General features: G+C 44.3%; 4 protein-coding genes across 7 annotated transcripts; 2 read left to right on the forward strand and 2 right to left on the reverse strand.

Moving 5' to 3' along the window:
- Nucleotides 1-1594: 1594 nt before the first annotated feature.
- LOC147048856 (blue-sensitive opsin-like) lies at nucleotides 1595-3775 on the reverse strand. Its single transcript, XM_085925199.1, has 5 exons — nucleotides 3397-3775; nucleotides 2616-2784; nucleotides 2368-2533; nucleotides 2035-2274; nucleotides 1595-1722 (listed from the first exon to the last, which is right to left on the reverse strand). The coding sequence occupies exons 1-5, from the start codon at nucleotides 3773-3775 to the stop codon at nucleotides 1615-1617; spliced, it is 1062 nt and encodes a 353-aa protein (XP_085781325.1). The 3' UTR covers nucleotides 1595-1614.
- Nucleotides 3776-4211: 436 nt separating this feature from the next.
- On the reverse strand, nucleotides 4212-5663 carry opn1sw2 (opsin 1 (cone pigments), short-wave-sensitive 2). Its single transcript, XM_085925094.1, has 5 exons — nucleotides 5285-5663; nucleotides 5039-5207; nucleotides 4797-4962; nucleotides 4486-4725; nucleotides 4212-4352 (listed from the first exon to the last, which is right to left on the reverse strand). Exons 1-5 carry the CDS (start codon nucleotides 5661-5663, stop codon nucleotides 4245-4247), a joined length of 1062 nt encoding a protein of 353 aa, XP_085781220.1. The 3' UTR covers nucleotides 4212-4244.
- A 2539-nt stretch (nucleotides 5664-8202) lies between these two features.
- hcfc1a (host cell factor C1a) lies at nucleotides 8203-20105 on the forward strand. 2 transcript variants are annotated; one of them, XM_085924182.1, is made up of 28 exons: nucleotides 8203-8413; nucleotides 9516-9716; nucleotides 10179-10327; nucleotides 10667-10827; nucleotides 10915-11123; nucleotides 11226-11310; nucleotides 11426-11532; nucleotides 11613-11792; nucleotides 11912-12154; nucleotides 12261-12409; nucleotides 12486-12668; nucleotides 12758-12982; nucleotides 13156-13260; nucleotides 13349-13565; nucleotides 13680-13816; nucleotides 13933-14080; nucleotides 14179-14399; nucleotides 14549-15380; nucleotides 15553-15692; nucleotides 15804-15938; nucleotides 16221-16437; nucleotides 16533-16808; nucleotides 17271-17380; nucleotides 17473-17607; nucleotides 17686-17871; nucleotides 18053-18350; nucleotides 18432-18495; nucleotides 18578-20105. In XM_085924182.1, exons 2-28 carry the CDS (start codon nucleotides 9521-9523, stop codon nucleotides 18615-18617), a joined length of 5148 nt encoding a protein of 1715 aa, XP_085780308.1. In that variant the 5' UTR covers nucleotides 8203-8413; nucleotides 9516-9520; the 3' UTR covers nucleotides 18618-20105. The 2 variants fall into 2 exon arrangements, with proteins under 2 accessions (XP_085780308.1, XP_085780307.1); XM_085924181.1 differs by having other exon boundaries at nucleotides 8204-8413; nucleotides 15550-15692.
- A 2833-nt stretch (nucleotides 20106-22938) lies between these two features.
- On the forward strand, nucleotides 22939-25782 carry gata1a (GATA binding protein 1a). 3 transcript variants are annotated; one of them, XM_085925119.1, is made up of 7 exons: nucleotides 22939-23081; nucleotides 23525-23734; nucleotides 23863-24174; nucleotides 24241-24345; nucleotides 24465-24610; nucleotides 24701-24826; nucleotides 24890-25782. In XM_085925119.1, the coding sequence occupies exons 2-7, from the start codon at nucleotides 23530-23532 to the stop codon at nucleotides 25175-25177; spliced, it is 1182 nt and encodes a 393-aa protein (XP_085781245.1). In that variant the 5' UTR covers nucleotides 22939-23081; nucleotides 23525-23529; the 3' UTR covers nucleotides 25178-25782. The 3 variants fall into 3 exon arrangements, with proteins under 3 accessions (XP_085781245.1, XP_085781243.1, XP_085781244.1); XM_085925117.1 differs by having other exon boundaries at nucleotides 23863-24345; nucleotides 24890-25780; XM_085925118.1 differs by having other exon boundaries at nucleotides 22970-23081; nucleotides 23522-23734; nucleotides 23863-24345; nucleotides 24890-25781.
- The last annotated feature ends 335 nt before the right edge of the window (nucleotides 25783-26117 follow it).

A 26117-nucleotide genomic window follows, 5' to 3' on the forward strand; every position in this document is an offset into this window, starting at 1 on the left:
AGTCATAACCTAAAGAAAATATTAAATTGAACTGCTTCTCTTCTAAAAAAAATCTGGGTGACCAGGTGAACTTTAATGCCCAAATCGACTCAGGCAGATTATATGGTCAAGAAGTTCCGTCCACAGAACTGATTGGTAAAGTGTAATTAAGTCTGACAATTTAATCTCTCCGGAATGAGGATGACCAGACCTCCTGGCAAAGTTCATTGATCCGTTAATTATGGGCCTTTCAGATGTTCACTTCTTGGTCAGGTTGCACATTTGATGGTGCTAATTGACTGCTGAGGACTTCATGTGCAATGAGGATGCTTTTAAGAGGGGTGAAAGATTTGTGTTTATTTATTTATTTATTTATTTATTTATTTATTTATTTATTCCGTAGTTTATAGTTTGACTGTTTTGGTCCAGTCACGGAAATTAAAGCTTCCTCCTTATGCAGAGTATAGTCAGTATACGGAGCAAGTTGTAAGTTCCCTGTAAGTATGTTTTGAATGAGTCATGATAGATTAGTGTTAGAATGTAGAGAATTTGTTGAAAAGCGCAACTATTTATAATTGACGACTGCGCCGCCATTTATTTTTGTGAACGTTAGACCTCAATCATTTTTTTATTCTGTATTTGTTAGTTTTACACCTACCATATAAAGAGAAGGTCCAAAGCCATCCAGGCGTTAGTGATTTATTGTGCAGAGGTATTTAATTACCTGGTTAGCAGAAAGGCTTTGAGGCATTTTTATCTACACAGGTTTTTTTTTCTTGCAAATTATTATTTTGTTGACTGCCCAAACTGGAGTTGACGCTTAAACTCTGACGTTTCGAGGGCAAGTCTGGAATTCCGCTAGTTCTGAACTATTCCAGTTCAGTAAGAGTTCACTACCAGCAGAACTCAGATTTGTTCCCGATTAGCACCAAGAGTTTTGAGACGCTTCAGGACCAGCAATTAACAAATATATTTAAAACTAATGACACTTTTGTTTTGTTTTTACACTGATATGAACTGAACTGTACCCACCTCTTCCAGAGGTCACATTTCATTTGATATCAGGTTATAATCGCTTGGAATGACTTGGCTGAAAAAATATACTACACGTCTTAGAAGATACTGTGATAACCGCATTGTTTCTTTTCATCCTTTTGTTTTTGAAGGAGCCAAACTGGTAAGTAAACAAACGTGGACTGCCTTATTTTAGGACAGCAACTCGTGAATTAAAATAATGACCATGATTCAGGGTTGCTTCTAACAGGTCAGAATTGATTAAAATTCAATCTGCAAATGATTAAAGGCTTACTTGTTGTTGTCAGTTGACTTTCTATCATCTTCTAGGCTCGTTTTATGTACATATACTTTGGATGGGAATTCCTTATGCATGTCATATGGCGCCATCAAGAGGCACACGTCTACAAATGCTTCAGTAAATTTGAAATGAGATTTAAATGAATAAATAACAAAAAAGATGCCAACATTTTTATTTGGTTGCTCAAGGTCTTTTGGGCATTTCTAGCATTTATACACATCATTTTGAAATGTTTTTTTTTTTTTGGTGTTCTTTGACAAAGTCCCATACTGTATTGCAATTTGTATTGTTTTTATTGTGCCCGTTTATCATTGAAGAATTTAAGCAGGTCCAACTTTAGAGACTTGAGTGGTTGATGACTGACTCATTGAAGATTCATCGTCATCTCCTCCACTCATCCCTAACATCGCCTTCATGCAAGAGCGAAACTGAAAGAAAGAAGCAACATTAGAAGATTGCTAGGTGGAAGTAGCTCTCTACTGTGTCCTGAATGTGCTGCATTTTTTTGCAACACAACACACCACACCACAACACAACACAACACAATACAACTTTATTCATAATGCGCTTTCGCAACAGCTCTAGCTGCAATACATAACGGTGTAAACTAAATTGTTTTTCAATACCTAAATAGACTACAATGAAACATGTTTTGTTTTTGTACTGCGTGCCTTTGTAAATACTATAAAGATATTGTCGATTTGGATTTGAATACGTTGACAATATAACGTTAGAATAACCTGTTTATTGAGAAAGATGTAGATAAAAGGGTTGTAGACGGTCGAGGCTTTAGAAAGACAGGAGGGGATGGTGGCCAGCCTCAGGTCGAAAGGTTGCCCACGGTTGTTGATGACCCAAACGGCAAACGAGGCATACGGCATCCAGCACACTAAGAAGCCCAGTACCATGATGACAACCATCTTGGTCACCTCCTTCTCTGCCTTCTGAGTGGAAGCCGACTCACTCTGGAGTTTTGCGGCCTGTTCGATAAGAGACAAAAGACTCGCTGGCACTGATGGATCTTTTTTTTTTTCTACAACGGTTGGCAGGAAATGAAGTCACACGTAACTTACAGATTTCAGCACAAAAAGTAGCTGTGTGTAGCAGAAAACAATTGTGAGGAAAGGAACTGCAAAGCAGAAGCAGAAGAGGAACATCACATAGGACTCATTGTTAAACTTGTTGTCCGTGGTGTACCAATCCGGACCGCAAGAGCACTGCATCCCTTCAGGGATATACCTGAAGACAGACAACCATTACTATACATGTATGATAACACAACATTTTTTTGCAAAGCCAGGTTTAATTTTCAAGTACTTACCGACTCCACCCGAGCAGCGGAGGAACTGCGGCAATCAAAGCAAAAAACCAAGTTGCTGCACAGCAAGCAATAGCGTGATTAGTTCTGAAGGCAACGTTTCCCAGAGGTTTGCACACAACCAGCCACCTTTCGAAAGCTACCACTGCCAGAGACCAAAGGCTCACCATACCTGGAAGAAGACAAAATGGGGGGGAAACGCATAACTTTCCATGGAAATTTGAATGTACTAAAGCCGACCTTAGCACATCTGGCCCGACCACTTTATTTATTTATTTATTTATTTATTTATTTATTTATTTATTTATTTATTTGCATAAATAAATCTAAAAGAAAAAGCTGAACCAGAAGCAAAACAGTCTGTACTTCTCGGAAGGAAAATAACAATTATTAGAACCAATCATCACTGACAGCTGCTCGCCATCACAAATATAAATGTGTAATGTTTTTAAATCATGTTTAAAAATGTAAAAATATACATACAATATTAAAAAATGGGGCTATTGAATAGAACAAAACTACTAATTACAATATAAATATATACACATTTTACGTAGGACATATCAAATAAACAAAACAACCAGTTTTGTTTGTTCTCCCCGGGCATGCGTGCGGTTTCTCCGGGTCCTCCGGTTTCTGTGTACCCTGGGATCGGCTGGCAACCAGTTCAGGGTGTCCCCCGCCTTCTGCCCGATGATAGCTGGGATGGGCTCCAGCACGCCCGCGACCCCCATAGGGACAAAGCGGTACAGAAAATGGATGGATGGATGGATGTGTTACTTACCCCCAAGAGTTGCAGTAAATCCTTCAATCTTGCACCCAAGTGGTCCCAAAATCATGTATCGGAAGGCAAAGCAGTAAAAGCAAGTGAAGGAGCCCACACAGGCGACAAGGAGGTTGGCCACAGCCAAATTTACCAGGATGTAGTTCAGGTGAGATCGGAGCTTCTTATATTTAGCGGTGCATGCAATAGTGGCGATATTGATGGCTGTGCCAGTGGCAAATATCAAGAACATAAATGCTGACATGGAGTAAAAAATTGCCTTGCTCCCTAGGTGATCTTGGGGAACCAGGAATGGGCTGAACAAAGTAATGTTGTCCGTCTCCAAAGGAACAGGGATCCAGAAGTCATCTGGGAGCTCCAGGGGAAAATTCCTTGTCATTTCTCTACCCGAGTAGATTTACGTTATAGGCAAAATTAAATGAAAAGAAAAAGAACAACGGTCACGATTTTTTTTTTCGAGTGGAGATGCTCTCACGACTGGATAGCTCTGGAATTGTGACCAAAAGCTCTATTTGTAGGGACTTTGAATCTTACTTAGGCTTCACTTAATTGGATTAAAGAAGGGATTTAAAACTTTGTTTTAAGCCCAAAAAGGGAATGTACCTATGTTCACACACATCACGCCCACTAGTAAGTAACTGATAGTCATCACTACCAAAGTTGTAAGTGCCACGCATGTACATTTGAGAAAAACATCACAAAGATAGTAAAAATTCTGTAGAGTTGAGAAAAGTTGCAAAAGCACATCACTTTAATTTTTTTGTAGCTTTTTTTTGACCTTGCGAAAACATGCATTTATACTTATTTACAATTGAATGACTCTTTAGTGCCATAAATATCAACACCGTCTAAGCAGGCCCAACTTTGGAGACTTCGGTTACTGAAGATGTTGTCGATGATGATGAGTCGTCATCCCCACTACTCATTCCCATCATCTGCATCATGCATGACCGGAACTGTTATGGATCAAAGGAGAAGAAAAAACCCCCAATATGAGTACAACAAGACCTGGCTCAAGCTTTTCGACGAACAATGTTGTTACATGGCTAGAAGAGGTTGGATATTTGCAGGAGATCAAATCAAACAAACCTGCTTGTTAAAGACAACATAGATGATCGGGTTGTAGACTGCGGAGCTTTTTGAAAAGCAAGAAGGTATGGTGGCCATTCGCAGGTCAAAGGTTTGCCCGCGGTTAAAGACAACCCAAAGGGAAAAGCTGGCATATGGTAGCCAGCACACCAGGAAGCCAAAAACCATGATGACCACCATCCTGGTCACTTCCTTCTCTGCTTTCTGAGTGGAGGCGGAGTCAGCCTGGGCTTTAGCTGCCTGTGAGAAAAGAGACAAAACATTTACATGATCCATCACAACTCAGGAACCAATGAGTGATTTTTCCTTACCATTTTCATTGTAATGAGCAGCTGACCATAGCAGAAGATAATGGTAGTAAGGGGGACAGCAAAGCAGAAGCCAAAGAGGAACATCACATAGGATTCGTTGTTGTACTTATTATTTGCGGTGTACCAATCGGGCCCACAGGAGCATTGCAGGCCTTCTGGAATATATCTAGGAAAATCAGACAATCTCAATCTGCTTTTGTTTGTGCAACGACTACAAAGTGTGAAACTCCGTCGCTACTGACCTACTCCATCCGAAAAGCGGTGGGGCCGAGGCAATCACTGCAAACACCCAAGTGAACACACAGCAAGCTATGGCATGGTCCGGTTTAAAAACAAAGTTCCCCAGAGGCTTGCAAATGACCAGCCATCGTTCGAAGGCAATCACAGCAAGAGACCACAGGCTTACCATACCTAGTAGGACAAAAGAAGGCTCTTAAAGTAAGAATTGAAATTGTTTGCGTCGATTTCAAAAGTAGGTTTCAGCTCACCCCCAAGTGTCACCATGAAACCTTCAATCTTGCACATCAATGGTCCAAGGATGAAATATCTTGAGGAAAAACTGCAGAACGCCGTGGAAGAGCCCACACATGACACAATAAGATTCGCTACTGCCAAGTTGACCAGAATGTAATTCAGATGGGACCTGAGCTTCTTGTACTGGATGGTGCAAGCAATGGTGAGGACATTGATGAAGGTTCCCGCCACAAAAAGAAAGAACATGAAAACAGCCATGCCGTAAAAAGTGAGGGCACTCCCCAGATGGTCCTGAGGAACCAGGAACGGACTAAGCGATGTGATGTTGTTGGTGTCCAGAGGGATAGGTATGTAGAAGTCTTCCGGCAGCTCGTTGTTTCGTAGTCCCCGCATTTTTGCTCTTTTTCTTGTCAGAGGAGCCAAAAAATACCGCTCCGCTTCCTCGCTTATGATGCGCTTCAACCGATCACGTGTGGCAAAGGAATGAAACTAAATACCAGATGTATGGATTTCAAAATAAAATGAAATAAATGAATGCTGCAACACCAGCAGCCTCCCTAACGTCTCACTCGGTCCCTCATGGAGGACCATTTATACAAAGTGCAAAGGAAATCACTTAGCCCCATTAAAGGATAAATGACTTCTATAATTGGCTAAAACATTTAAGTTTGCATTAACTGACGTAATTCATTTAGCGGTTCCTGTCGTGCGTGTGTTGACAAATAGGTTAAACTGCATTTTGGGAGTGGATGAAGTCAAAGGCCATGTCACTGGATCACAGCGCTGATCATTTGTAGGTCACGTTGCGTCATTTTACCTCAATATCAATCCATTTGTTTCTTGTTATATGTTGTTTGTGTCAAGTATCCCAGTCTTTTTCATCATGAGGTTATAGGACACTCCAATCAAGGAGCACGTACCCGTGGATTTATCGAAGAATCTAAATGTTTCGAACCCGGTTCGGCAAATAAATGCTGCTCTAGTTCTCAAGCGCAAATGACTTTAACCAGGTTAATCCCAGTTTCTTAGGGGAGCACAGAGCAGGTCTTTGCCTGCTAATCTGGTTTGCAACTGCATCAAATCTTCTAATCTGACTCGCTCCAGCCCTGTCTAATCCACTCTTCTGGTTTAATTCGAGATTTATGTTGCCTCTTTGGCGCTTTGCCTCCTTCGAGGGTTTAATGAGCGCTCAAGACAGTGAGAATGCCAATTTGATGAATTGGAATAACTTCACAAAACCTATAAGAAGTGAAAGTCCCCACTGCGGGATCATAAAGACTCACAGGTATCTGATTTTCACAATTGCTCATTCTGTGATCCCTTTCAACATTTGTGAAATGATTGCTCTTTGTTCTGCTATGAAACGTGAAAGCTTTTGTTTCCATTCTTCTCCACGTCATCTCACAGCAATCAAGATGCCCCCCCCCCTGTTGTCATACCTGTCTGGGTGGAAGGATTTGACCAGTCTTCTTACGCTCCCTGGCTTATAAGCCTACATCATGAGCTCTTTAGGGTTTCAAAGTTGCTTTCATGGTTGCTCCCTAATGCTCTTACTCCACATAAACCGTTACAGGAAGCTCAGCGCAGTGCATGAGATCAAGGTGTTCCTCTGAGACTACTGACCTGTTCAACCTGCTGGTCTCATGCTTGTATGAACACCTGAAACTACAGGAAGGAGCAAAAACTGCTGAGTTAACCCATGGCTATCCTAATAGTAATTTGTGCATGCGTGTGTATGCTTGTCTGTTAGTATTTTGCTCAGTCACAGAGATACACTTTAGTTCAATAGCTGTGCTCTTATCTTTTATCAGAGGTAATGTATTATGTCCAGTATATTAAACGTGTAACAAATATTACATAAAAATTGTATTTGTCAAAGACTTACTTTCAAAACAATAACTTAAAATTGCTATTATAAAATTTATAGTAGTATTCATTTTTATTTAGTTTAAGTATAGTATATACTAGTATTTATTTTACTATTTCAAATCACACTGGAAGATTGATTGATGAAGATGGATAACATACAAGATTAGAGCAAACATTGAAATAAGGCCAAACCATGAACAATACGTTGCATAAAATAGATTTATTAAAATAAAAAAAAAACTCAATTTAATGTCCCGAATACGCCAGTTATACGGTACAGTAGTGCAAGAGGTAAGAGGAGAAAGCCTGACATCTAACGGCCAAATATCATATTGCAAATATTGACTGTGAATCACTTGAGCTTGGCTTTGATGGCACTCTTTCTACATACTTATTTTAGTAGTAGATTGTAATTTTTCAAATTGACCAGTCCTAGTGACACTCCAAATTAAGTTCCCTCTACATGTTTACAACGCTGTACCGATCAAGTTGATAAATCATAGCTTTATAAACTTTGAATCGGCAATTGAAGAATTTCATCGAAAATATGTAAATTTACAATGATCAATGTAAGATCATAGGGGTAAATTCCAATGGAGTCTAGTCTATTCTTTATTTTGTTCCTTTTTCGTTCTTGTTTCTGTTTTTAAGAGCTTTCGATATAAGGATGCGGTTTTCCTCATACAAATGTGAACGGGCAATAATAGGCGTAACCATAACTACACTACATGTGGGCGTGGTATTTATTTATTTTTAAACAAACGAGTGATTGTTTTTATATTTAAGATGGAATAAGAATATTGTGAATTGCTGCGCATGTGTGAAAGAGTTTAGAGTGGTGTGAAAACAGAATCCACTGCAAGACCAGGAAAAAAAAAACGGATGTCGCCATCTTTAGTAAGGGACAATAAACCTCGAACTATGATAGAAATACGCTGTAGTTATTTGTACGTAGTTAAGCGTTGGCATACTATTTATTTCGACTTCTTATAAAAAGTACTCTTCGCACACGTCGTTGTTCGCCGATTGAGTGTGGTAAATAGAAACTGTATTTTAATTTGTAGTCAACATAGTCAGCAAGTTGTTCTCCGTCGCCATGTTTGCTTTGGGTGACGCCAACTCTCTCCATTTTCCTCCGCCTCTGGTTGTCAAGAAGATGGCAGCTTCCAGGCAGGCATGAGAGGAAATATTTCTTCGCAAATCGAATGAATTTGGATTATTACCACAAGATAAGACCACCTTTCAGTACTTTTGCAAATACTGCATCGGATTAGGTATGTGAATATTGCAAGGATATCCCCGTTTTGAGTTTGTAGTGTTTTGTTGTGACAAACCGTCCGGCCATTTTTCTTGTGGGAGCTGCACAAGTAGGCCGATTGTGAAAAGATGGCTGCTTCCACTGACGGCATGAAGCACAATAACACTCTATTTATGCAGTTTGATTAGCCTTGGCTACATTCCACGAGTTTTGTTGCAACTTTGTCTATGTGAGGTAAATTGTGCATCTTAGAACGTTGTGAAAATACTTTGCATTTAATTGTAAAAAATTGCGACGCTTTGACAGATGCTAGCCGCTCAAGCTAACACTTTTGGGTTTGAGCCGCTATCGCAAGCGAGGTTTTAACAGCAAATATATCAAGTTTGTGTTTTGATACACAACACATGGCGAATTATCAGACGAGGCATTCGGTTATTGCAATCCACTGTGTTGTTCCAACTTTAATCGTGTGTTCCTCTGTGAGCGAGTGCGTCGGAAGCGCCCTAGATAATGCTAAGTTTGCTAGCTACAACATGGCGACTCCCAGAGAGGCATGAAAAAAAGCCGACTGCTGGTCATAAGTTTCATTTGTGATTTACATCTGAGTTGTAGCGGTACATGTCATTGTGCGTGGCCGTCTGCTATTTGTTGTGATTTACTGTAATTTATAAGGTCTCTCTGTTAATGCAGCCGGTGGTCGTGTATTTTCCCCCTTTCATTCGCTTCCGCCATTTTTCAGACTGGCACTATCGTTAGCGGGGGCTTGTTTGGTTACAAGATGGCGGCTTCCATGGGTCGAATTCAATGGTTGGAAACAACTAAGGCCAACCGTGGATAATCGGGGGGTTATTTATTCACAATTGTACAGTATTATTGTTTGACCTGGTCCACGAAGTATTCCTCTGTGGAGGTGACCCGATGCTGTCGTTTGGCTTCAGTTTTTGGGAAGCGTTTTCCATCTAACAAAGCTAACAGTCAAGCTAGACTCGGGCGCACCGAATGAAGTTTGGCGCTGTGGGAAAAGTTGGTACTCTTATCACGTTAACTCGTTCTAATTTTTCTGTATCCAGTCATCGCATCAGCGTACAAAATTTCCTGTTTCCTTGTTTTTTCGACAGAAGTCATGTCTGTCCCTGGTTCCGTGGTGACTGGGACCTCGGTGTCGGTTCTGCAACCGCGGTGGAAACGGGTCCTCGGATGGTCGGGTCCTGTACCCCGGCCCAGACATGGACACAGAGCCGTGGCGATAAAGGAGCTGATGGTTGTTTTTGGCGGAGGAAACGAGGGGATAGTGGATGAATTACATGTCTACAATACCGGTAAGCTTACATTTTCACGTATAACTTTGCTCATTGAACGTGTGTGTTCGGAATATGAGCCTCGCTTTTGAACATTGTATCATTAATAAAGCGTACGACAAAAACTTTCGCAAAAGATTAACTTTAGCGGGCACAGGCCGCGGCAGGCCTAAACAACATATTCAAATTTCGGTACATATCGCCCCCTGCTGGCCAAAGATCCGTATGGTTTATTAAAAAAGGCGGGCTAAAGTAAAATGGAAGATTCTCGTTTCGCGTTTGTCCCAAAATGAGTTACAGTTGCTGAACCTATATTTTCTGCATCCTCCTTCATGATAGCGATTGGGTTGTTAAATATAAAACGTACCCAGTGAAAATGTTGATCAAATAAAACCATTTAATTTGGATCATCCTAATTTTACCGAGTGGGATGTAGTTGTCAGTACAGTCGTGTCATTCTTCTACTGTGTTTTGAATTCCTAGCTACCAACCAGTGGTTTATCCCTGCTGTCCGTGGTGACATTCCACCTGGCTGTGCTGCATATGGTTTTGTATGTGATGGCACAAGATTGCTGGTGTTTGGTGGTATGGTGGAATATGGAAAGTACAGCAATGATCTCTACGAACTACAGGTACATTTTCGCTTTCATAAAGATAAAAACATTTTGCTTTTTTTTTCTTCAATTTTTATTACGTGCATATGATTGTTTTCACAAGTTCAAATACACAATGCTAACTGCCTGGTTACATTTTAACTCCTGTTAAGCCCCAGTTACTTCACTGATGTTAGAATTTAGATTCTTCTCAAGAAACAGGTTTCTTATGCCTACAGAAAGCTGAGTTTTATTTGATGGAAAGTTGCTAAATGTCAGGTGTTCTGATTGTGACTAAAGTCACGTCCTAATCACATACTATCGCCAAAATGTGTTTATGGAAATAAAGTTGACCGAGCTGTGACTGTCTGATTTTAGGCCAGCCGATGGGAGTGGAAAAAACTGAAAGCAAAAAATCCCAAAAATGGCCCTCCTCCCTGTCCACGTCTTGGTCACAGTTTTTCCCTGGTGGGAAACAAATGTTACTTATTTGGTGGACTTGCCAATGACAGTGAGGACCCAAAAAACAACATTCCCAGGTACTGTCCTTAAAGTGTTTTTTGGCATTGTATGTTAGTGTGCAAAAGACCCATGACTGATGCAGGGTCTTTTTTTTTTTTTCCTAGATACCTAAATGATTTGTACATACTCGAGCTTCGTGCTGGGTCCAGCGTCGTTGCGTGGGATATTCCAATCACATATGGAGTCCTGCCTCCTCCTCGTGAGAGCCACACTGCAGTGGTTTACACTGAAAAGACAAGTAGAAAATCTCGCCTGATAATCTACGGGGGAATGAGTGGATGTCGCCTTGGAGATCTGTGGACTCTTGATATTGGTAGGTTTTTTTTTTTATTCAATTTAAAAATACTCAAAGAATGGTAAATTGCATTTTTGTTGTTGCGTGTGTTACACTTAACTACTTTGTTGTTAACTTTAGATACCCTAACATGGAACAAACCATCAGTGAGCGGCACAGCGCCTCTTCCTCGGAGTCTGCACTCTGCCACAACCATCACAAATAAGTGAGACAATTCATGCTCCTTCCTACCACACACTCTTTGGTTTCCGTGAAGTTCTTTTAATGTTGCCAGCCTTCCGTGCCATGTTGCCAAACATGCGGTCGTGTTTACTCTACAGGATGTACGTTTTTGGCGGATGGGTTCCTTTGGTAATGGATGATGTCAAAGTGGCCACGCATGAGAAAGAGTGGAAATGCACAAACACCCTGGCCTGCTTGAATCTCGGTAGGTCTGACAGCAAGTATATTTTCTTAAAAAAATCTTGATTGAATTGAATTGTTGTTTGGTTTACATTTTTTCTTTAGACTCTATGTGCTGGGAGACAGTATTGATGGACACCCTTGAAGACAACATTCCCAGAGCCCGTGCTGGCCACTGTGCTGTGGCTATCAATTCCAGACTCTATGTTTGGAGTGGCCGTGATGGATACCGTAAAGCATGGAACAACCAAGTTTGTTGTAAAGACCTCTGGTATCTAGAAACCGGTATGTGTGTGCACTTTTCTTTAAAAAAAAAAAATCATTGTCTTGCCTTATTCAAAACGTGTGTTGTTGTGTTCCCCCCCCCCCCCATTTATTTATTTATAAATCCTCCATGCAACCAGAGCGGCCACATGCCCCTGCTCGAGTGCAGTTGGTTCGTGCCAATACCAACTCCCTCGAAGTGAGCTGGGGTGCAGTTTCCACTGCAGACACATACTTGTTGCAGCTGCAGAAATACGACATCCCCGCAACACCAGCTGCGGCCTCGCCAGCCATGAGCTCAATCCCCTCGCAACCCATCAACTCTCCTAAAGGTCCCTCTCTGGCTGCTGCCGCGCCCTCTCCACAGGCTCTGTCGCAAGCCGGTACTATTGATACTTCCTCCTTTTTGCTCCCAAGGGAAGCACTATAAATGTGTAGTACATAAAGGCTTACTTACTGCATCTTATCTTTTTTTGTTTTGTTTTACAGCTGTGTTGAAGGTCGCTGCCCAGCAATCTGCGACAGGTGCATCTGTCGTCACAGTCCGCCCAAGCCAGCCTGGGAAATCTCCCGTCACTGTGACCTCCCTTCCTCCTGGTGTCAGAATGGTTGTGCCTGCCCAGGCCACCCAAGGCTCGGTATGAGCAGATATGCACATCAGAAGAGTTTAAGACAACCAAATGAGCAATTATCGCCAACATCTTGTGATTTCAGCCAATCGGAAGTAGCCCTCAGATGAGCGGCATGGCAGCATTAGCTGCCGCAGCCGCAGCAACACAGAAGATTCCGCCGGCATCTGGTGGAACAGTACTCAATGTTCCTGCAGGTGCCACGATTCTCAAAACAGTCGCCGTTTCCCCTGGCACCACCACAGTAAAAATGGCTTCCCCGGTCATGGTACGTATTGAGAGACAAACAAAGAACAGTTTTGAAAGGTACGTCAAGCAGTCTTGACCAAAGTTGTTCAAATAAATGTGTGCGTACAGGTCAGCAACCCTGCCACACGCATGCTGAAGACTGCTGCAGCTCAAGTGGGCACAGCCGGTACATCCTCCCCCACCACTACCACCAGGCCCATCATCACTGTGCACAAGTCTGGTGCAGTCACTGTGGCTCAGCAGGCCCAGGTGGTGACCACTGTAATGGGAGGAGTTACCAAGACCATCGCCTTGGTCAAGAGTCCTCTCACCATGGGCAGTGGTGGCACTCTGGTGAGAAAATTGGATTTTTCACAACCGGGAATGGCTCCAAGTCATAAAAGGGGCTAAGCTTTGCCTCATCACATGAGCACTGCTGGATGGAGAAATGTTGGCCTACAGTGATGTTAGTGATGTGACAATCGCGCTCAGCGAGGAATTTAATTGTCCCTCTCCTATTTCGACAGATTTCCAACCTTGGAAAGATGATGTCTGTGGTTCAAACCAAACCGGTGCAGACATCAGGAGTCACAGGCCAGGCTTCCACCAACCCTCTCACTCAATTAATTCAGGTAGACTCTATGTAGTGCCGAGAAACTCTTCATACGGGCACAAAATGGCTCTCCAGATATTTAGCTAATTTTCCCTGTCGCTGCCCAGACAAAGGGTCCTCTCCCAGCCGGCACAATTCTGAAGTTGGTGACCTCTGCGGATGGGAAGCCTGCAACGATCATCACCACCTCCCAGGCCGGAGGCGCTGGACACAAGCCCACGATTCTTAACATCAGTGGCGTCTCTTCAAATGCGTCTAAACAGGGCCCTACTATTATTAAAACCATCCCCATGTCAGCCATTATGACCCAACCAGGAGCAACAGGTCTGAACTCCATACATTTGGACAGCAGAGACATTTACTGTATTGAAATGTTCAACAAATGCAAGCGACACAAGTCTCGGAGCTTGATGTAATGCATTGTTTTCGGTCCTGTAGGTGTAACCAGCAGTACTGGAATGAAGACGCCCATTACAATCCTTACAACTAAGGTGATGACCACTGGAACACCCGCCAAAATTATCACGGCAGTACCCAAGCTAGGAACAGCAGCTGGCCAACAAGGATTGACACAGGTACACACAGCAACAACCTGATAGAAACATTAGTTAGTATATATTTAGTTTTGCTGTGTAGCATAGCACGTGCTGTGTATGTACAAAAGGATTCACCCTGACTCTTCTGTTCGTAGGTGGTTTTGAAGGGCGCTCCAGGACAGCCAGGGACAATTTTGCGCACTGTACCCATGAGCACAGTTGGCGGCGTTCGACTTGTTACGCCAGTGACCGTGTCTGCTGTTAAACCCACTGTCACAACCCTGGTTGTCAAGGGAACAACTGGTATGACAAGAACTGAAGTTGCTTCTACGTCTTTTTTTTTGTTGTTTTTGGGGGCATAGCCTCTTCATCATACCTTTGTTGTCCCTTGATATTTTTAGGTGTGACCTCCCTTGGCACAGTGACTGGTACAGTCTCCACAAGCTTGGCCGGCAACACTGTGGACACGACCAACGCATCTCTGGTTACGCCCATCACCACATTGGGCACCATTGCTACCCTGTCCAATCAGGTCATCAGTTCACCTGCGATAACTGTGTCTGCTGCCCAGACCACCTTAACGTCGGCAACCACACTGCCCGCGTCCACCATCACAGTGCAGGTGAAATATGGCTCCGTATTTTTAGTTCTGCGAATGGAAGTTCAGTACAGTCTGAAAATGTTGATTCAGTTCTGAAAGTACAAATGAGCCGCTCTTAATAAGGCACCGTTTGTCTTTTGTAATACTTTTCTTTGCTTCCCCCATCCCAGAACCAGCCCACTCAGGTCACTCTGATCACAACTCCCAGTGGCGTCGAAGCCCAGCCAGTGCAGGATCTGCCGGTGTCGATCCTGGCTTCACCCACTTCTGAGCAGCCCAGCTCTTCTGAGGCTGGAGCTGCTGGCGATGGATCTGGGACTGTAACATTGGTCTGCTCGAACCCGCCATGTGAGACGCACGACACAGGCACTACTAACACAGCCACAACTTCGTCTGCTACCATGGGCGTCGAGCAGGTTTGCTCTAACCCGCCATGTGAAACGCACGAAACGGGAACCACCGCCACAGCCACCACCTCCTCCGCTCCAATGGGAGCGGGACAGGTGTGCTCAAACCCTCCTTGCGAGACCCACGAAACGGGAACCACCAACACGGCTACAACGGCCTCATCAAATATGCCTGCTCTCCTCATGTGCTCCAACCCGCCGTGCGAGACCCATGAAACGGGCACAACCAACACAGCGACCACAGCATCAGCCAGCATGGGCGGCGGAATTCCGCAGGTGTGCTCCAATCCACCCTGTGAGACTCACGTGACCGGCACCACCAACACATCCACCCAGGCGTCGTCCAACATGGGCGAAAGCCAGACCACCGGCACGGCGCAGAGGGTTTGCTCTAATCCGCCTTGTGAAACCCACGAGACGGGGACAACCAACACGCCATCGACAGCCACTTCCAACATGGGAGGAGACCAGACCAGCTCAGCAACCGGTGCTGTTCAAAGAGTTTGCTCTAACCCACCTTGCGAAACACACGAGACTGGTACCACCAACACCTCCACCACTGCCACCAGCAGTCTTGAGACAGGAGAAGGCACAGGTATACTAAAACTGGCAAACCACAACAGCTTTCCCACGACATGCCATTCAATGTGGACGAATGTACGAGATTACTTTTCACCCGTCGGTTGGAGACGTGAAATTGCGTCACGTGATTTGCTTTTGGTTTGACTGCAAATAGGACGAGTGTGTCTCTGTGCATCTCTCAGCAGCCCAGCAGACAGATGAGGTAACTGAAGGCACCAGCAGCACTGAAGAAGCCTCTTCCACTGCAGCACCTGTTAACACCACCCAGAGCAGGGCCATCACTACTGTCACTCAGTCCACGCCAGCACCCGGGCCATCCGTACCTGTAAGAATAACGCGCAGATCTAGCAAACCATTGTTGGCCCGACTCTTGTGACCGGCTTAAAAACGTTTGTTTTTTGTCGTTGACGATTTCCGTTCCTCCATTTTGGTCCAGTCGATCGCATCAATCACAGAGGGGGTGAGCGCCGAAGCCAGCTCCACAGAAGAACCCATGCAGACCGAAGCCACCGCATCAGCAGAAGATGCACCGGCAGATGAGGGAGCCACTCCGATGGAAACTCAGGCAGAAGTCAGTCAACTGGCTCACTCCACTTGTGCTGTTCAAAGATGACGTTTTTGTTCATGATGTACTGTATGGTTACCTCATTTATCACGACGTATGTTCCAGACCCAACCGTGGTGGCTGAAAATATGGAGACCAGATAAAATGTTTGTTTATGAAAAGAATTGTTTGTTCCTTTGATGGAAACCCACCTTGTGCTTGGATTACACAAACACTATTAACCATAAAAGCAAACTAGAATTTGGCTGTCCCATTGACACTGATTACTGTGATGTTTCTTTTTTTCAGGGAGACGCAACAGCCGTAGCCACAGCCACAACCTTGAACCTGCCATCCGAGCTCATGTCTGAGGGCCAGGGGGCCACGCTGATGGTCACAGGGCTATCGGACGAGGAGTTAGCTGTCACAGCTGCGGCAGAGGCGGCTGCTCAGGCGGCGGCAACTGAAGAAGCTCAGGCCCTGGCCATACAAGCCGTCCTCCAGGCTGCACAGCAGGCTGTGATGAGTGAGTTTCGTTGACTCGGCCCAGCCGCGCCTTTTGAATTTTTATCCGACGTTTTTCAAAAGCCATAGATACAGACACCAATTGGTTTTGTGCAGACGAAGGCAATGCAGCCGGAGAAGGCCAACAAACCACCACCATTCCCATCATGCTGACTCAGCAGGAGCTCGCCGCGCTGGTTCAGCAGCAGCAGCAACTTCAGGAGGCCCAGGCTGCCGCTCAGCAGAGCGCCGTCGACACGAGCATGCCCACCGAGGGTCTGGCTCCCGCCGACAGCCTCAACGACCCCTCGGTGGAGAGCAACGGACACAGTGAGATGGCCGCGGCAGTAACAAGTGCTGTGGCCGCCCTACTGCCACGCACCACCGCTGAGAGTAAGGCCCCGGCCCGCCCGCCGCACACAAGTTGGGCTTAAAACCTGGCGATCTGAAAAATGCCGCCCCCTAGTGTTCTTATCAGGAAGCATAATTGAAGTTGAGGCATAAGTTAATGTTCCACAATTGACAAGGAGAAAGGAAATGATTTCCACGGCTGTCATAGCTAATACACGGACCATTATTTATTTTCACCTGGATGTTTTAAATCTTATTCTCTGACACCGTTCACCACCTACATTTCATATCGATTCAAAACTAGTTCTTGATGGTCAGGCGTTGTGAAACATTGTTGCAGTATTATTCCACACACCGCATGACGGTTCAGTCATGCTCGCTTTAAGATGAAGGGCTTTTCTGTCTTTCTTTTTTTTTTTTTTTTTTTTTTTCTTCAATCCTGCTTGATGTTTTATTCAAAAAAACTGGCTTAACGGTTCCTCTCTTGCTACTGCTCATCCACAGCACTTGCTCCTTCGAGTACATTTGCACCGGTCGTGTCGGTGAGCAGTCCGGCCAAGTTGCAAGCCGCAGCAGCTGCGCTCGCTGAAGTAGCCAATGGCATTGAGGGAGAGGTGAGTGAAGGGTCTTGCTGACCTTTTCTTGGCAAGAATGCATTCTGGAATCTGCGTTGACTGAATGGTTATCCTTTTGTGGTTGTACATAGAAGCAAGCCCCTCAGCCCACCCCCGTGAAGCCTGCTGTGAAGAAAGAGAACCAATGGTTCGATGTTGGAATTGTCAAAGTGACAAATATGGTTGTCACTCACTTCTACGTGCCATCAGATGATTCTCAAGGAGATGTAAGTCTCTTTTGAAGCCACCTTTTTATGCCTCGATGTCTTTCAAAGTACTTTTCACATCTGTCTTGTGCCCATAAGGACGATTCTGGAGTCATTCCAGACTACGGTCAGATGAAGAAAATGGAGCTTCAGCCCGGGACAGCATACAAGTTCCGCGTTGCCGGCATCAATGCTTGCGGCCGCGGAGCCTTCTCGGAGATATCCGCTTTTAAGACTTGCCTGCCGGGATTCCCAGGCGCACCGTGCGCCATCAAAATCAGCAAGGTAAAGTCACAAGCTATTTGATTTGAGTCATTTCTTTTGTTTTAAATGCAATTCAACTTTGCTTTGTTCAGAGTCTACCTAGAGTAGAGAGTTTTTTGGGACTGAGACGCAAATCAAAATGTGTCGAATGTCTCTCTGGCATATCGGGGAAATAAAAGTGCAACCGTGGTGTGTCACACAGAGCCCCGATGGCGCTCACCTGACCTGGGAGCCGCCCTCTGTGACGTCAGGCAAGATCATCGAGTATTCGGTGTACTTGGCGATCCAGAGCAACCAGACAGCTGAGGCCAAGGCCTCCACCCCGGCCCAGTTGGCCTTTATGCGCGTGTACTGTGGACCCAACCCCTCTTGCCTGGTGCAGTCTTCCAGCCTGTCCAACGCCCACATCGACTACACCACCAAGCCGGCCATCATCTTCCGCATCGCCGCCCGAAACGAGAAGGGCTACGGTCCAGCCACTCAAGTTCGATGGCTGCAGGGTGAGGAGAAGCAATTTTCAAACCCACGCCTCCGTCGTAGAAGATTCCACGCGGTGCTTTAACCGGCATTCTGCTTTGTAGAATCGGGCAAAGACGGCGCCTCCGCAAAACCGGCGGCCAAAAGACCGGGCACCTCTCCTGATACGTAAGTACTTACTTGCATCATGGAAGGTAAAAAATCAAGACTTGACATCAAGACTTGCTCTGCTTTTGTCTTGCTCTTCCAGTAAGACTACTGGTCCAAAGAAAGCAAGGACGGACCAGTGAGGTTGGCCAGAGACCTTTTCCCCTTTTTTGTTTTTGTTCTTTGCCTACTTGCTGTCCTTTTTATCAGGAAGACCTCTTCACCCTCAAATGTCATCCTAATCGCCCCCCCGCGCCCCCCCCCCCCCCCCCCCACCCCCTCCATCCTCAAGTCTCAGACCAGACCGCAATGGAGGCCGAACACCCGAACGAAGCCGAGATTAAAGTCAATCCGAGATGTTTCTGTAGATAAAAACCCTCTTTTGTCCATGTTCTGTTGGCCGTGATATTTGTAGCGCGACATAACGTTAGAAGCACATTATCTTTTTCAGTCAAATCCCCGTTCCGCCATTTTAACTTTGCTTTTTTTTTTGGGGGGGGGGGGTCTTGTTTCAGTAGTATAGCAGTATAGAGAAGCATTTACATCTTTCACAAACTGGGAGCCAGACTGAGCGCTATGTTACCTTTTTTTTTTTTTTCTTTCTTGTGAATCCTGGGGGATGTAGAGAGAGACTACATACAAAATGTACAGTGATGGATCAAGGTTGTGGAGGCATTAGAGTAGATGAGTGGAAAAATCGGTATGGAGTCAAATAAAGCACTTGTCCTTCACGAGAGGACATTTTTTTTTTTTTTCTCTCTTGTTTTCTCTAAATTGCTTCATCGGGACCGAAGTCCGTTGAGTTGCGATGCGACGGGACTCCTGGTAACATCGTCACTGTGCTTTTCACCCCAAGAGGCATCTGGATGTGGTCAGGAAAAAAAGGATGACAATTTGTCGAGAGAATCAACCTTGAACTTTGCTTCGACTGAGACTTGCAGCATGCATTCACACACACACACACACACACACACTCACACAAATAATTGCAAAATCTTTCCCAAAAATTAGCAAGCTGTGGTGCAGATCTTTTTGTGTAGTTTATTTTTGTATTTTTAAGCTCCCCCTCCCCCCCTTCAACTGTGTATGTTGTGTGCATTTTTTTTTTTTAATCACTTCTTTCTTTTTTTTGTATCTATTGTTCATCCCTCTTCCCCCCCCCCCAATAGATTGTGTTTGTGGGCAGATGGGTGGCCATGTTGAAGTTGCCACTATATTTTTAAAAGTTGTCATTCAGTTGGTTGCTTGTTGTTAACAGGTGGGAAGGAAAGAGCAAGACTTTTGTACGTATTTGTTCCAAGTAGAACTGCAGAGGTTATAGGACTGAAGGGAACTTAAAAGTGGACCCAGGGAGAGATTTGACTTTGTTTACTCCACCTTTCTCCATGCTTGTGTGTTGCTTTGTTTGCCAAACAGGAGTTTGACGGGATTCATAACCACCCCCTTAACATCCCACTCAGTTGTCCTGTGCTTTTTTTTTTTTTTTTTAAGCTCATGAATGTGGTGTCTCACCGCTTCATTATTATTATTTTTATTTTGGTAGAATGTCAAATTATGTTAGTAGGCATATTTCCCCGATCCTATCGATGTATGTGAATCCATGTAATAAATTTTAATTTTGTTTTTCCCTTTCACGACTCTGTATTTCAAGAGACAGATGGCGTGCCCGTCATCTTTGGGGTGTGAACCGTGCTTGACTTTGAATGAGCAGGCCAGCTTACATAGCCACTTGTAAATTAGTTCCTTCCTAGAGCAAGAATAAAACAAAACATCAAACAATCACGTTGGCCTTTTATAGAATTACCTGTGACAAAGCTTTTACATATTGGTCATCTCGTCATTGCATTTTTGTGTATTTACTATGAAAGAAAAAGTTCTATATACAAAGATCTCTATAGTCTCGCCGATTCTTTTCCGATTTGCCCCGTGTCCAGACGAGTATCCCGACAGTCCATCGCAGCGCCAACCCGTACTGGGACGTGTTTGTTGTTTTAGCAAAAGGTCATCCATCTCTGTTGTGATGATACTGGCCACATGTCACCTTTTGGCTCAGCTCGCATCAAAAATACCGTTTGTGGGTTCGCTCAGTTTCTTTCTCTGGCTGAACTTTGTCTTCATATGCATCCTTATTTTTTTTTAATTTTTGTGCGTGTCAGTGTGTCCGTTGAACAAAACTAGACATGCATGCAAAAGCAGTGTATTTTGGTAGTGATGCCTTAAGTTAGATTCATAACGCTGAAGGTTCTACAAGGAAAAACAAAAACAAACAAAAAAAAACATTTGTTGCTCTCTTCACATGGTATTCAAGTGTGTCCTTTGGTTCCTCAGTACCTTTGCAGGGTCACTCTTTTTGTACCCTTGTTAGATAGGTCACCATCAGCAATGCCGAGACGTGTTTGAACTCTTCCCTCCACGAGTGGTGCTTTCAGCACCGGCAGTCGTTGCGAGTTTTTTTTTTCTCGGCCGATCGCAAGTTACCTGGAAATGTCCTGTATTTTCAAATGTGTGTTTTTTTTGTACTGTAGGGAGTAATGTATCTTTTATCATCAAAAAATAAACATGGTAAACAGATGAGCTTGCGTTCTCATTTTTACCGTCTCGGCAACGTGAACCCGGTCTGGTTCCCGATTTTACGGCGAGCTCGCGTTGAAAAAATGACAGCAAATAACTTTCAAATGGCTGCAAGTGCTCATTTAAATAGTTGACTCAAGATTTTGAAAAAGCAGGTTTACTCAAGACCTCAAGAGTAATGTGTCATACTTGTGTGTGTGTGTGTGTGTGTGTGTGTGTGTGTGTGTGTGTGTGTGTGTGTGTGTGTGTGTGCGCGTGTGTGTGTGTGTGTGTAGGCCCTGTGTGGCAGAGATAAGAGCACTGCCTACACACAAGTTGATTTCCTAGGAATTGTTTGGCAGTCCTCTGAATTTTACAAGTGACACATCCCAGCAAACACAAGCGGCATCCCCAACAACTGTATAGCGTCCAAATGATCCGATACCGCGTCAACCCAAACTTTCGATTTTCTGTGTGGCAATAAATGCTTGTTGCACTTATATTTGCACATGCTTGATGTAAAAGTTTGGGCGTTACTTACTGCCCTGTGTGTGTGTGTGTGTGTGTGTGTGTGTGTGTGTGTGTGTGTGTGTGTGTGTGTGTGTGTGTGTGTGTGTGTGTGTGTGTGTGTGTGTGTGTGTGTGTGTGTGTGTGTGTGTGTGTGTGTGTGTGTGTGTGTGTGTGTGTGTGTGTGTGTGTGTGTGTGAGACAGGGTTGGATTCCTGGCCTCCTATGATCTTGATAAGCACTTATCTAAGCGGAGCAGCACACTCGCACAGCGGCACAAGCCACATCCCTGCCCAGTTTGGCTCATCTCACTCACTCACTCACTCACTCACTCACTCACTCACTCACTCACTCACTCACTCACTCACTCACCACTCCACCGTGGTACTCAAGCATACAAACACCATAGAATGCATTCATTAAATGTTTCGGCATCATCACACCACTTTCAACCCTCTGAGTCTCTCGTTTCCGTTCAATATTGTTTGAAGAATTAGGTCGAAACAGTCAAACGGCTCCAACCTGTTTTTGAGGTACCATGATAATAATCCTCTCATCAAAATAAACTAGTGTCAATTCAAATGGAGACTTTTTAAAAGAAAATGATCTGATAACATCCTAGTAGAATTATCTTCAAGTCCGGTCTCAACAAAATGGTTCAATCCCCAAGAACGCTTGCAAAAAATGCAGAAAACAAACTGCTGTTTGATTTGATTTTCTTTTCAATTGACATGTTTGACTCCTCTTTTTCCACAAGTGTTTCGGTAAATATCCAAAAGTGTCACGCACATGGATTGGTCGTTTCTCTCTTCTCCGGTGTAACCTCATGCTTAAACTGTGGTGGAATTGCCGTACTTTGCACAAATGCTTCAACTTTTTTGGTCCCTAATTTCCCTGAAATGTTGAAATGAACAAAGAGAAGAGAGTGTCGCGGGCAACTGCTTTGACTATCAAATGGCCGCCACAGTGCGATCTCACACCACATCTCACTGCAGTGCTTTGCATTGCCATGAGAGAAAAATCATTCTTTGTTGCCTACTTAGAATATTTCTTTTCTTCACTTGTCACTCCAATTTAGAGAGGTGATATTTGAAATGGCTCATCATAATCCAGGTGCTTGTGTCCATCATTGAATAGGTTGATTTTTTTTAAAAAATTGGATTTTGGTGTTCTTCCCGATACATATTTTATTGAATTATTTGATAATATTGCACTTTACAATTAAAACTATAAAAAAAATCAGCATTCATGTATTTTGGAGATTATAGACTACTATTTTAATGTCTTAATTACAAACATTAAGTCTGTAGTATTTTTTTTTTTTAATGTTTGCTCCATCTTTTTTTTTTTTTGGAGGTGTGTCTCTCTGAAAGTTGACCCCAATCCCTCCCACACCCTGTGGGCCCTAAATGTCACTGCTGGTGGGAGAAACTTTTTTTGTTTCTTTTCTTCAGGCAAGGTCCGTCAATTTGCGGCACCCTCGACTTAACAGGGACACATTTTGTACCAGACGTTTGCGCCCGTCTCCTTGAACAGTTACATCGCTTAAGGTAGGTCAACTCACATCTGCTGACTAAAATTTGTTTGTGCATGACAAGTGTCACTTGTTGAGCTTTTGATAGAAATTGTCTATGCATGTGTAGTTTCATGTATATTGTAAATTTTGTTATTGAACATGATTTCTTTTGATCGGCTCTGATTGGCATATTTATAATATCAATACATCAGATATATTTGTCCTATGATCTCCTGAGTTATCATCTGAACGTTCTGTGCCAACATGTGTTATAATCAAATCAAATGAAACCCCGAACAGACACTGCAATTACTTACTAATAATTCCATATTTAAATTGTTGACAATTATTGGCATACAGTAGATTAAAGTCCATTCATGCATTTTTCTTGTGACATTTTGACTAATTTCAATGACTTAATGTAATCATGCATCAATTTTATTTTATTTTATACCTCCTTCTGTAACGTCCAAGCAGGCAGCATGGAGGAGTCATCTCACTGGGTGTCTTCATCGCTGCTGGGCTCAGATACTCTGGCGGCCTTCTCTTCTGAATCCGGTCTGCTGCCTCCAGGAGAAGACGGAGATGCCTTCTTCTCCAGCCAGGACGCAGACTACACCAACCTGTCCTCCTTCTTCTCCACCCCGAGTCAGAATCGAACGCCTTCCACCTATAGGAACGGCTCTGGTCAGTGGTCACCCATGAATTATTTCTCTCCTCTTCCTCTCTAGATGTTTCAACGTACAGAATGGTGGATGTTTCTGTATCATGTCAGATTTCAGCTAACTTTTCATGACATCTGTTCTGTCCAAAAGTGCGGCAAGCCTTCACCTCACCCAGTCTCCTCAGCAACCTCCAGCTGCTGGACGGGCCGAGCGCTCACACCTTGGGCTCGGCCTACAATCCTCCCGACAGCACCTGGAGCGGAAGCCATCTGAGCAAAAGCACATTCCCCACCTCTTTGTACTCGGGGCTCTCCTCCTCCCTCACCCCTTCCAAGGATGGCTACTCGTCCCCGCTTCGAGAAAGTCCTCAACCTCAGGAGGCCCTCAAGGCCGAGCGTATGAGTCCACTTGAGGGGTCGACGTCCTGCAACGGGTTTCTAAATCTGACCCCTGCGATCGGGGGCATGTATACGCCGACATCCCACTCGCACACGCACGTGCTGAGCTCTTACGGTCCGTACGTAACAGGCCCTCAGGAATACGCCGCCGCCAACTACTACAGCAGCCCCGGTGCCTGGATAAGCCCCGCCTACTCTCCCAAACTTCGCAACAAATTGAGAATACCCACACCAGGTGAGAACAAAGATTGAAGCTCATTTAGGTTGGGAAAACTTTCAAATAGAAATGACTGACATTTATGGTCACGACGAAAAAACTTTCGCGCATTGACAGTTAGACTTTTGTTTGAGCAGAAGCCAGAGAGTGTGTTAACTGCGGAGCCACGGCAACCCCGCTTTGGCGCCGGGACGGAACAGGCCACTACCTGTGCAACGCCTGCGGACTCTACCATAAGATGAATGGCCAGAACAGACCTCTGATCCGACCCAAGAAGAGATTGGTATCGCTATACGCTAACAGGGGCATTTGGCGGTGGGCAAAAAAAAAAACCCACCAAAGTGATTAAATGATCGTTATTTTTGTTTTTCAGATCGTCAGCAAGCGTGCAGGCACACAATGTGCCAATTGTCAGACAAGCACCACGACACTGTGGAGACGCAACGCCAACGGCGAGCCCGTGTGTAACGCTTGCGGCCTTTATTTCAAACTCCACAATGTAAGTTCTTCCGCTTTGTATCTGCAGTTGTGTACTTTCACCTCCAGCAAATGCTCCTCACAGATCAACAGGCCCCTCACGATGAAGAAAGACGGCATTCAGACTCGCAACAGGAAAGTGTCTAACAAGAACAAAAAAGGTAAAAAGGCAGCCATGTTGGAGACATTCGCCGAGGCCGCACCGCCGTTTTCCGCCGAGGACAACAGCGGGACCTTCGCCCTGGGCCCTGCGACTCTCCTGACGTACAGCCCCGCATCTCACCTCATTTCCGGCCCATCGCCTCTGCACGCCTCGGCTCCCTTAGCATACCCGCACCACCGCAACCTGGGCATGATGCCCACGTTAGTTTGAATGAGGCCGAGTGCGGGCTAGCTTGTGATGTAAATAGAAGCAAACTTGATGTGAAGATGGTCTACACTGTAGAATTTGTTTTTTTTGGGGGGGGGAGTCCAAGTCGGAGAACATCAATTATTAACATCTATGGCAACACTGTTTTATATATATGAATATATATATTCATATTTAAAACATCTTTAAATACGTTGTTGCACTTCCCAAACTTATTTTTTTTAATTAAGGATGGCTGCCCTAAAAATTTTGAGTTCATCCATTTTTTTCTTTCGTTGATGGTGTGTTTGCTGAATGAATTGATCAGACATGTAAACAATGGCCAAATGAATAAAATGTTTGAACCCGTTCTATGATTACCCGTTCTATATTTTAGGGTGAGAAGCGGAGTTGGTGAATGGAAGATGGCTGATTAGTTATCAGTGAGGCTGCAGACCTCCAACCAGTCTCACCTGCAACTGGCAACGAACATTCACGGCAGTTGGCAAATTGAAGACACACTCAAGTGCATTTATTAGTGTCCATTGCAAGAACAGTATCGATTTTTCTCGAAGCCAAATATGGCTCAGTTAAAGGCTTCGTCTCCACTTACAGTAGATAGTATCGTCCTGAAAATAAACACAAGATGTATAATGTATGAAATAGTCCGACACGAGCGCCACCAAAAGGACATGAATGGAAACTGCAACCTTGTCACCACCCTCCACGTACACGCGCACACGCGCGCGCGCTCGGCCCAACTGACATGTGCAGGATGTATGGCTTCCCTGCAGCTGAAAGATAAAAATGCGTGGAGTTTGCAATTCACGGTTATTCACTGAAAGCAAGAAACAAATCGAGATCCGCGTAGGGTGACTAAATTTGGCTTTCTGAAAAAGAGGACGCCATTCTTTTGGGAGGCAACGGTAGGCTGGGGTGGGGGGGGCTCTCTAGTGGTCACCCT

This window comes from Syngnathus leptorhynchus, chromosome 11 (assembly GCF_054491065.1).
Source record: "Syngnathus leptorhynchus isolate UIUO chromosome 11, UIUO_Slep, whole genome shotgun sequence".
NCBI lineage: Eukaryota > Metazoa > Chordata > Actinopteri > Syngnathiformes > Syngnathidae > Syngnathus > Syngnathus leptorhynchus.

Bases quoted from the DNA above. Each gene is read 5' to 3' on its own strand.
- LOC147048856 (XM_085925199.1), bottom strand. From the start codon at position 3,775: ATGACAAGGAATTTTCCCCTGGAGCTCCCAGATGACTTCTGGATCCCT. The intron at 2,785-3,396 runs GTAAGTAACACA...GTCTTCTTCCAG, and splicing joins ATTTACTGCAACTCTTGGGG to GTATGGTGAGCCTTTGGTCT. The intron at 2,534-2,615 runs GTAAGTACTTGA...GTCTGTCTTCAG, and splicing joins CCGCTGCTCGGGTGGAGTCG to GTATATCCCTGAAGGGATGC.
- opn1sw2 (XM_085925094.1), bottom strand. From the start codon at position 5,663: ATGCGGGGACTACGAAACAACGAGCTGCCGGAAGACTTCTACATACCT. The intron at 4,726-4,796 runs GTAAGGAAAAAT...CTTTTCTCACAG, and splicing joins TGCTCATTACAATGAAAATG to GCAGCTAAAGCCCAGGCTGA. The intron at 4,353-4,485 runs GTTTGTTTGATT...GATCCATAACAG, and splicing joins ATGTTGTCTTTAACAAGCAG to TTCCGGTCATGCATGATGCA.
- hcfc1a (XM_085924181.1), top strand. From the start codon at position 9,521: ATGTCTGTCCCTGGTTCCGTGGTGACTGGGACCTCGGTGTCGGTTCTG. The intron at 10,328-10,666 runs GTACATTTTCGC...GTCTGATTTTAG, and splicing joins ATGATCTCTACGAACTACAG to GCCAGCCGATGGGAGTGGAA. The intron at 15,939-16,220 runs GTCAGTCAACTG...TCTTTTTTTCAG, and splicing joins CGATGGAAACTCAGGCAGAA to GGAGACGCAACAGCCGTAGC.
- gata1a (XM_085925117.1), top strand. From the start codon at position 23,530: ATGGAGGAGTCATCTCACTGGGTGTCTTCATCGCTGCTGGGCTCAGAT. The intron at 24,611-24,700 runs GTATCGCTATAC...TTTGTTTTTCAG, and splicing joins TCCGACCCAAGAAGAGATTG to ATCGTCAGCAAGCGTGCAGG. The intron at 24,827-24,889 runs GTAAGTTCTTCC...TGCTCCTCACAG, and splicing joins TTTATTTCAAACTCCACAAT to ATCAACAGGCCCCTCACGAT.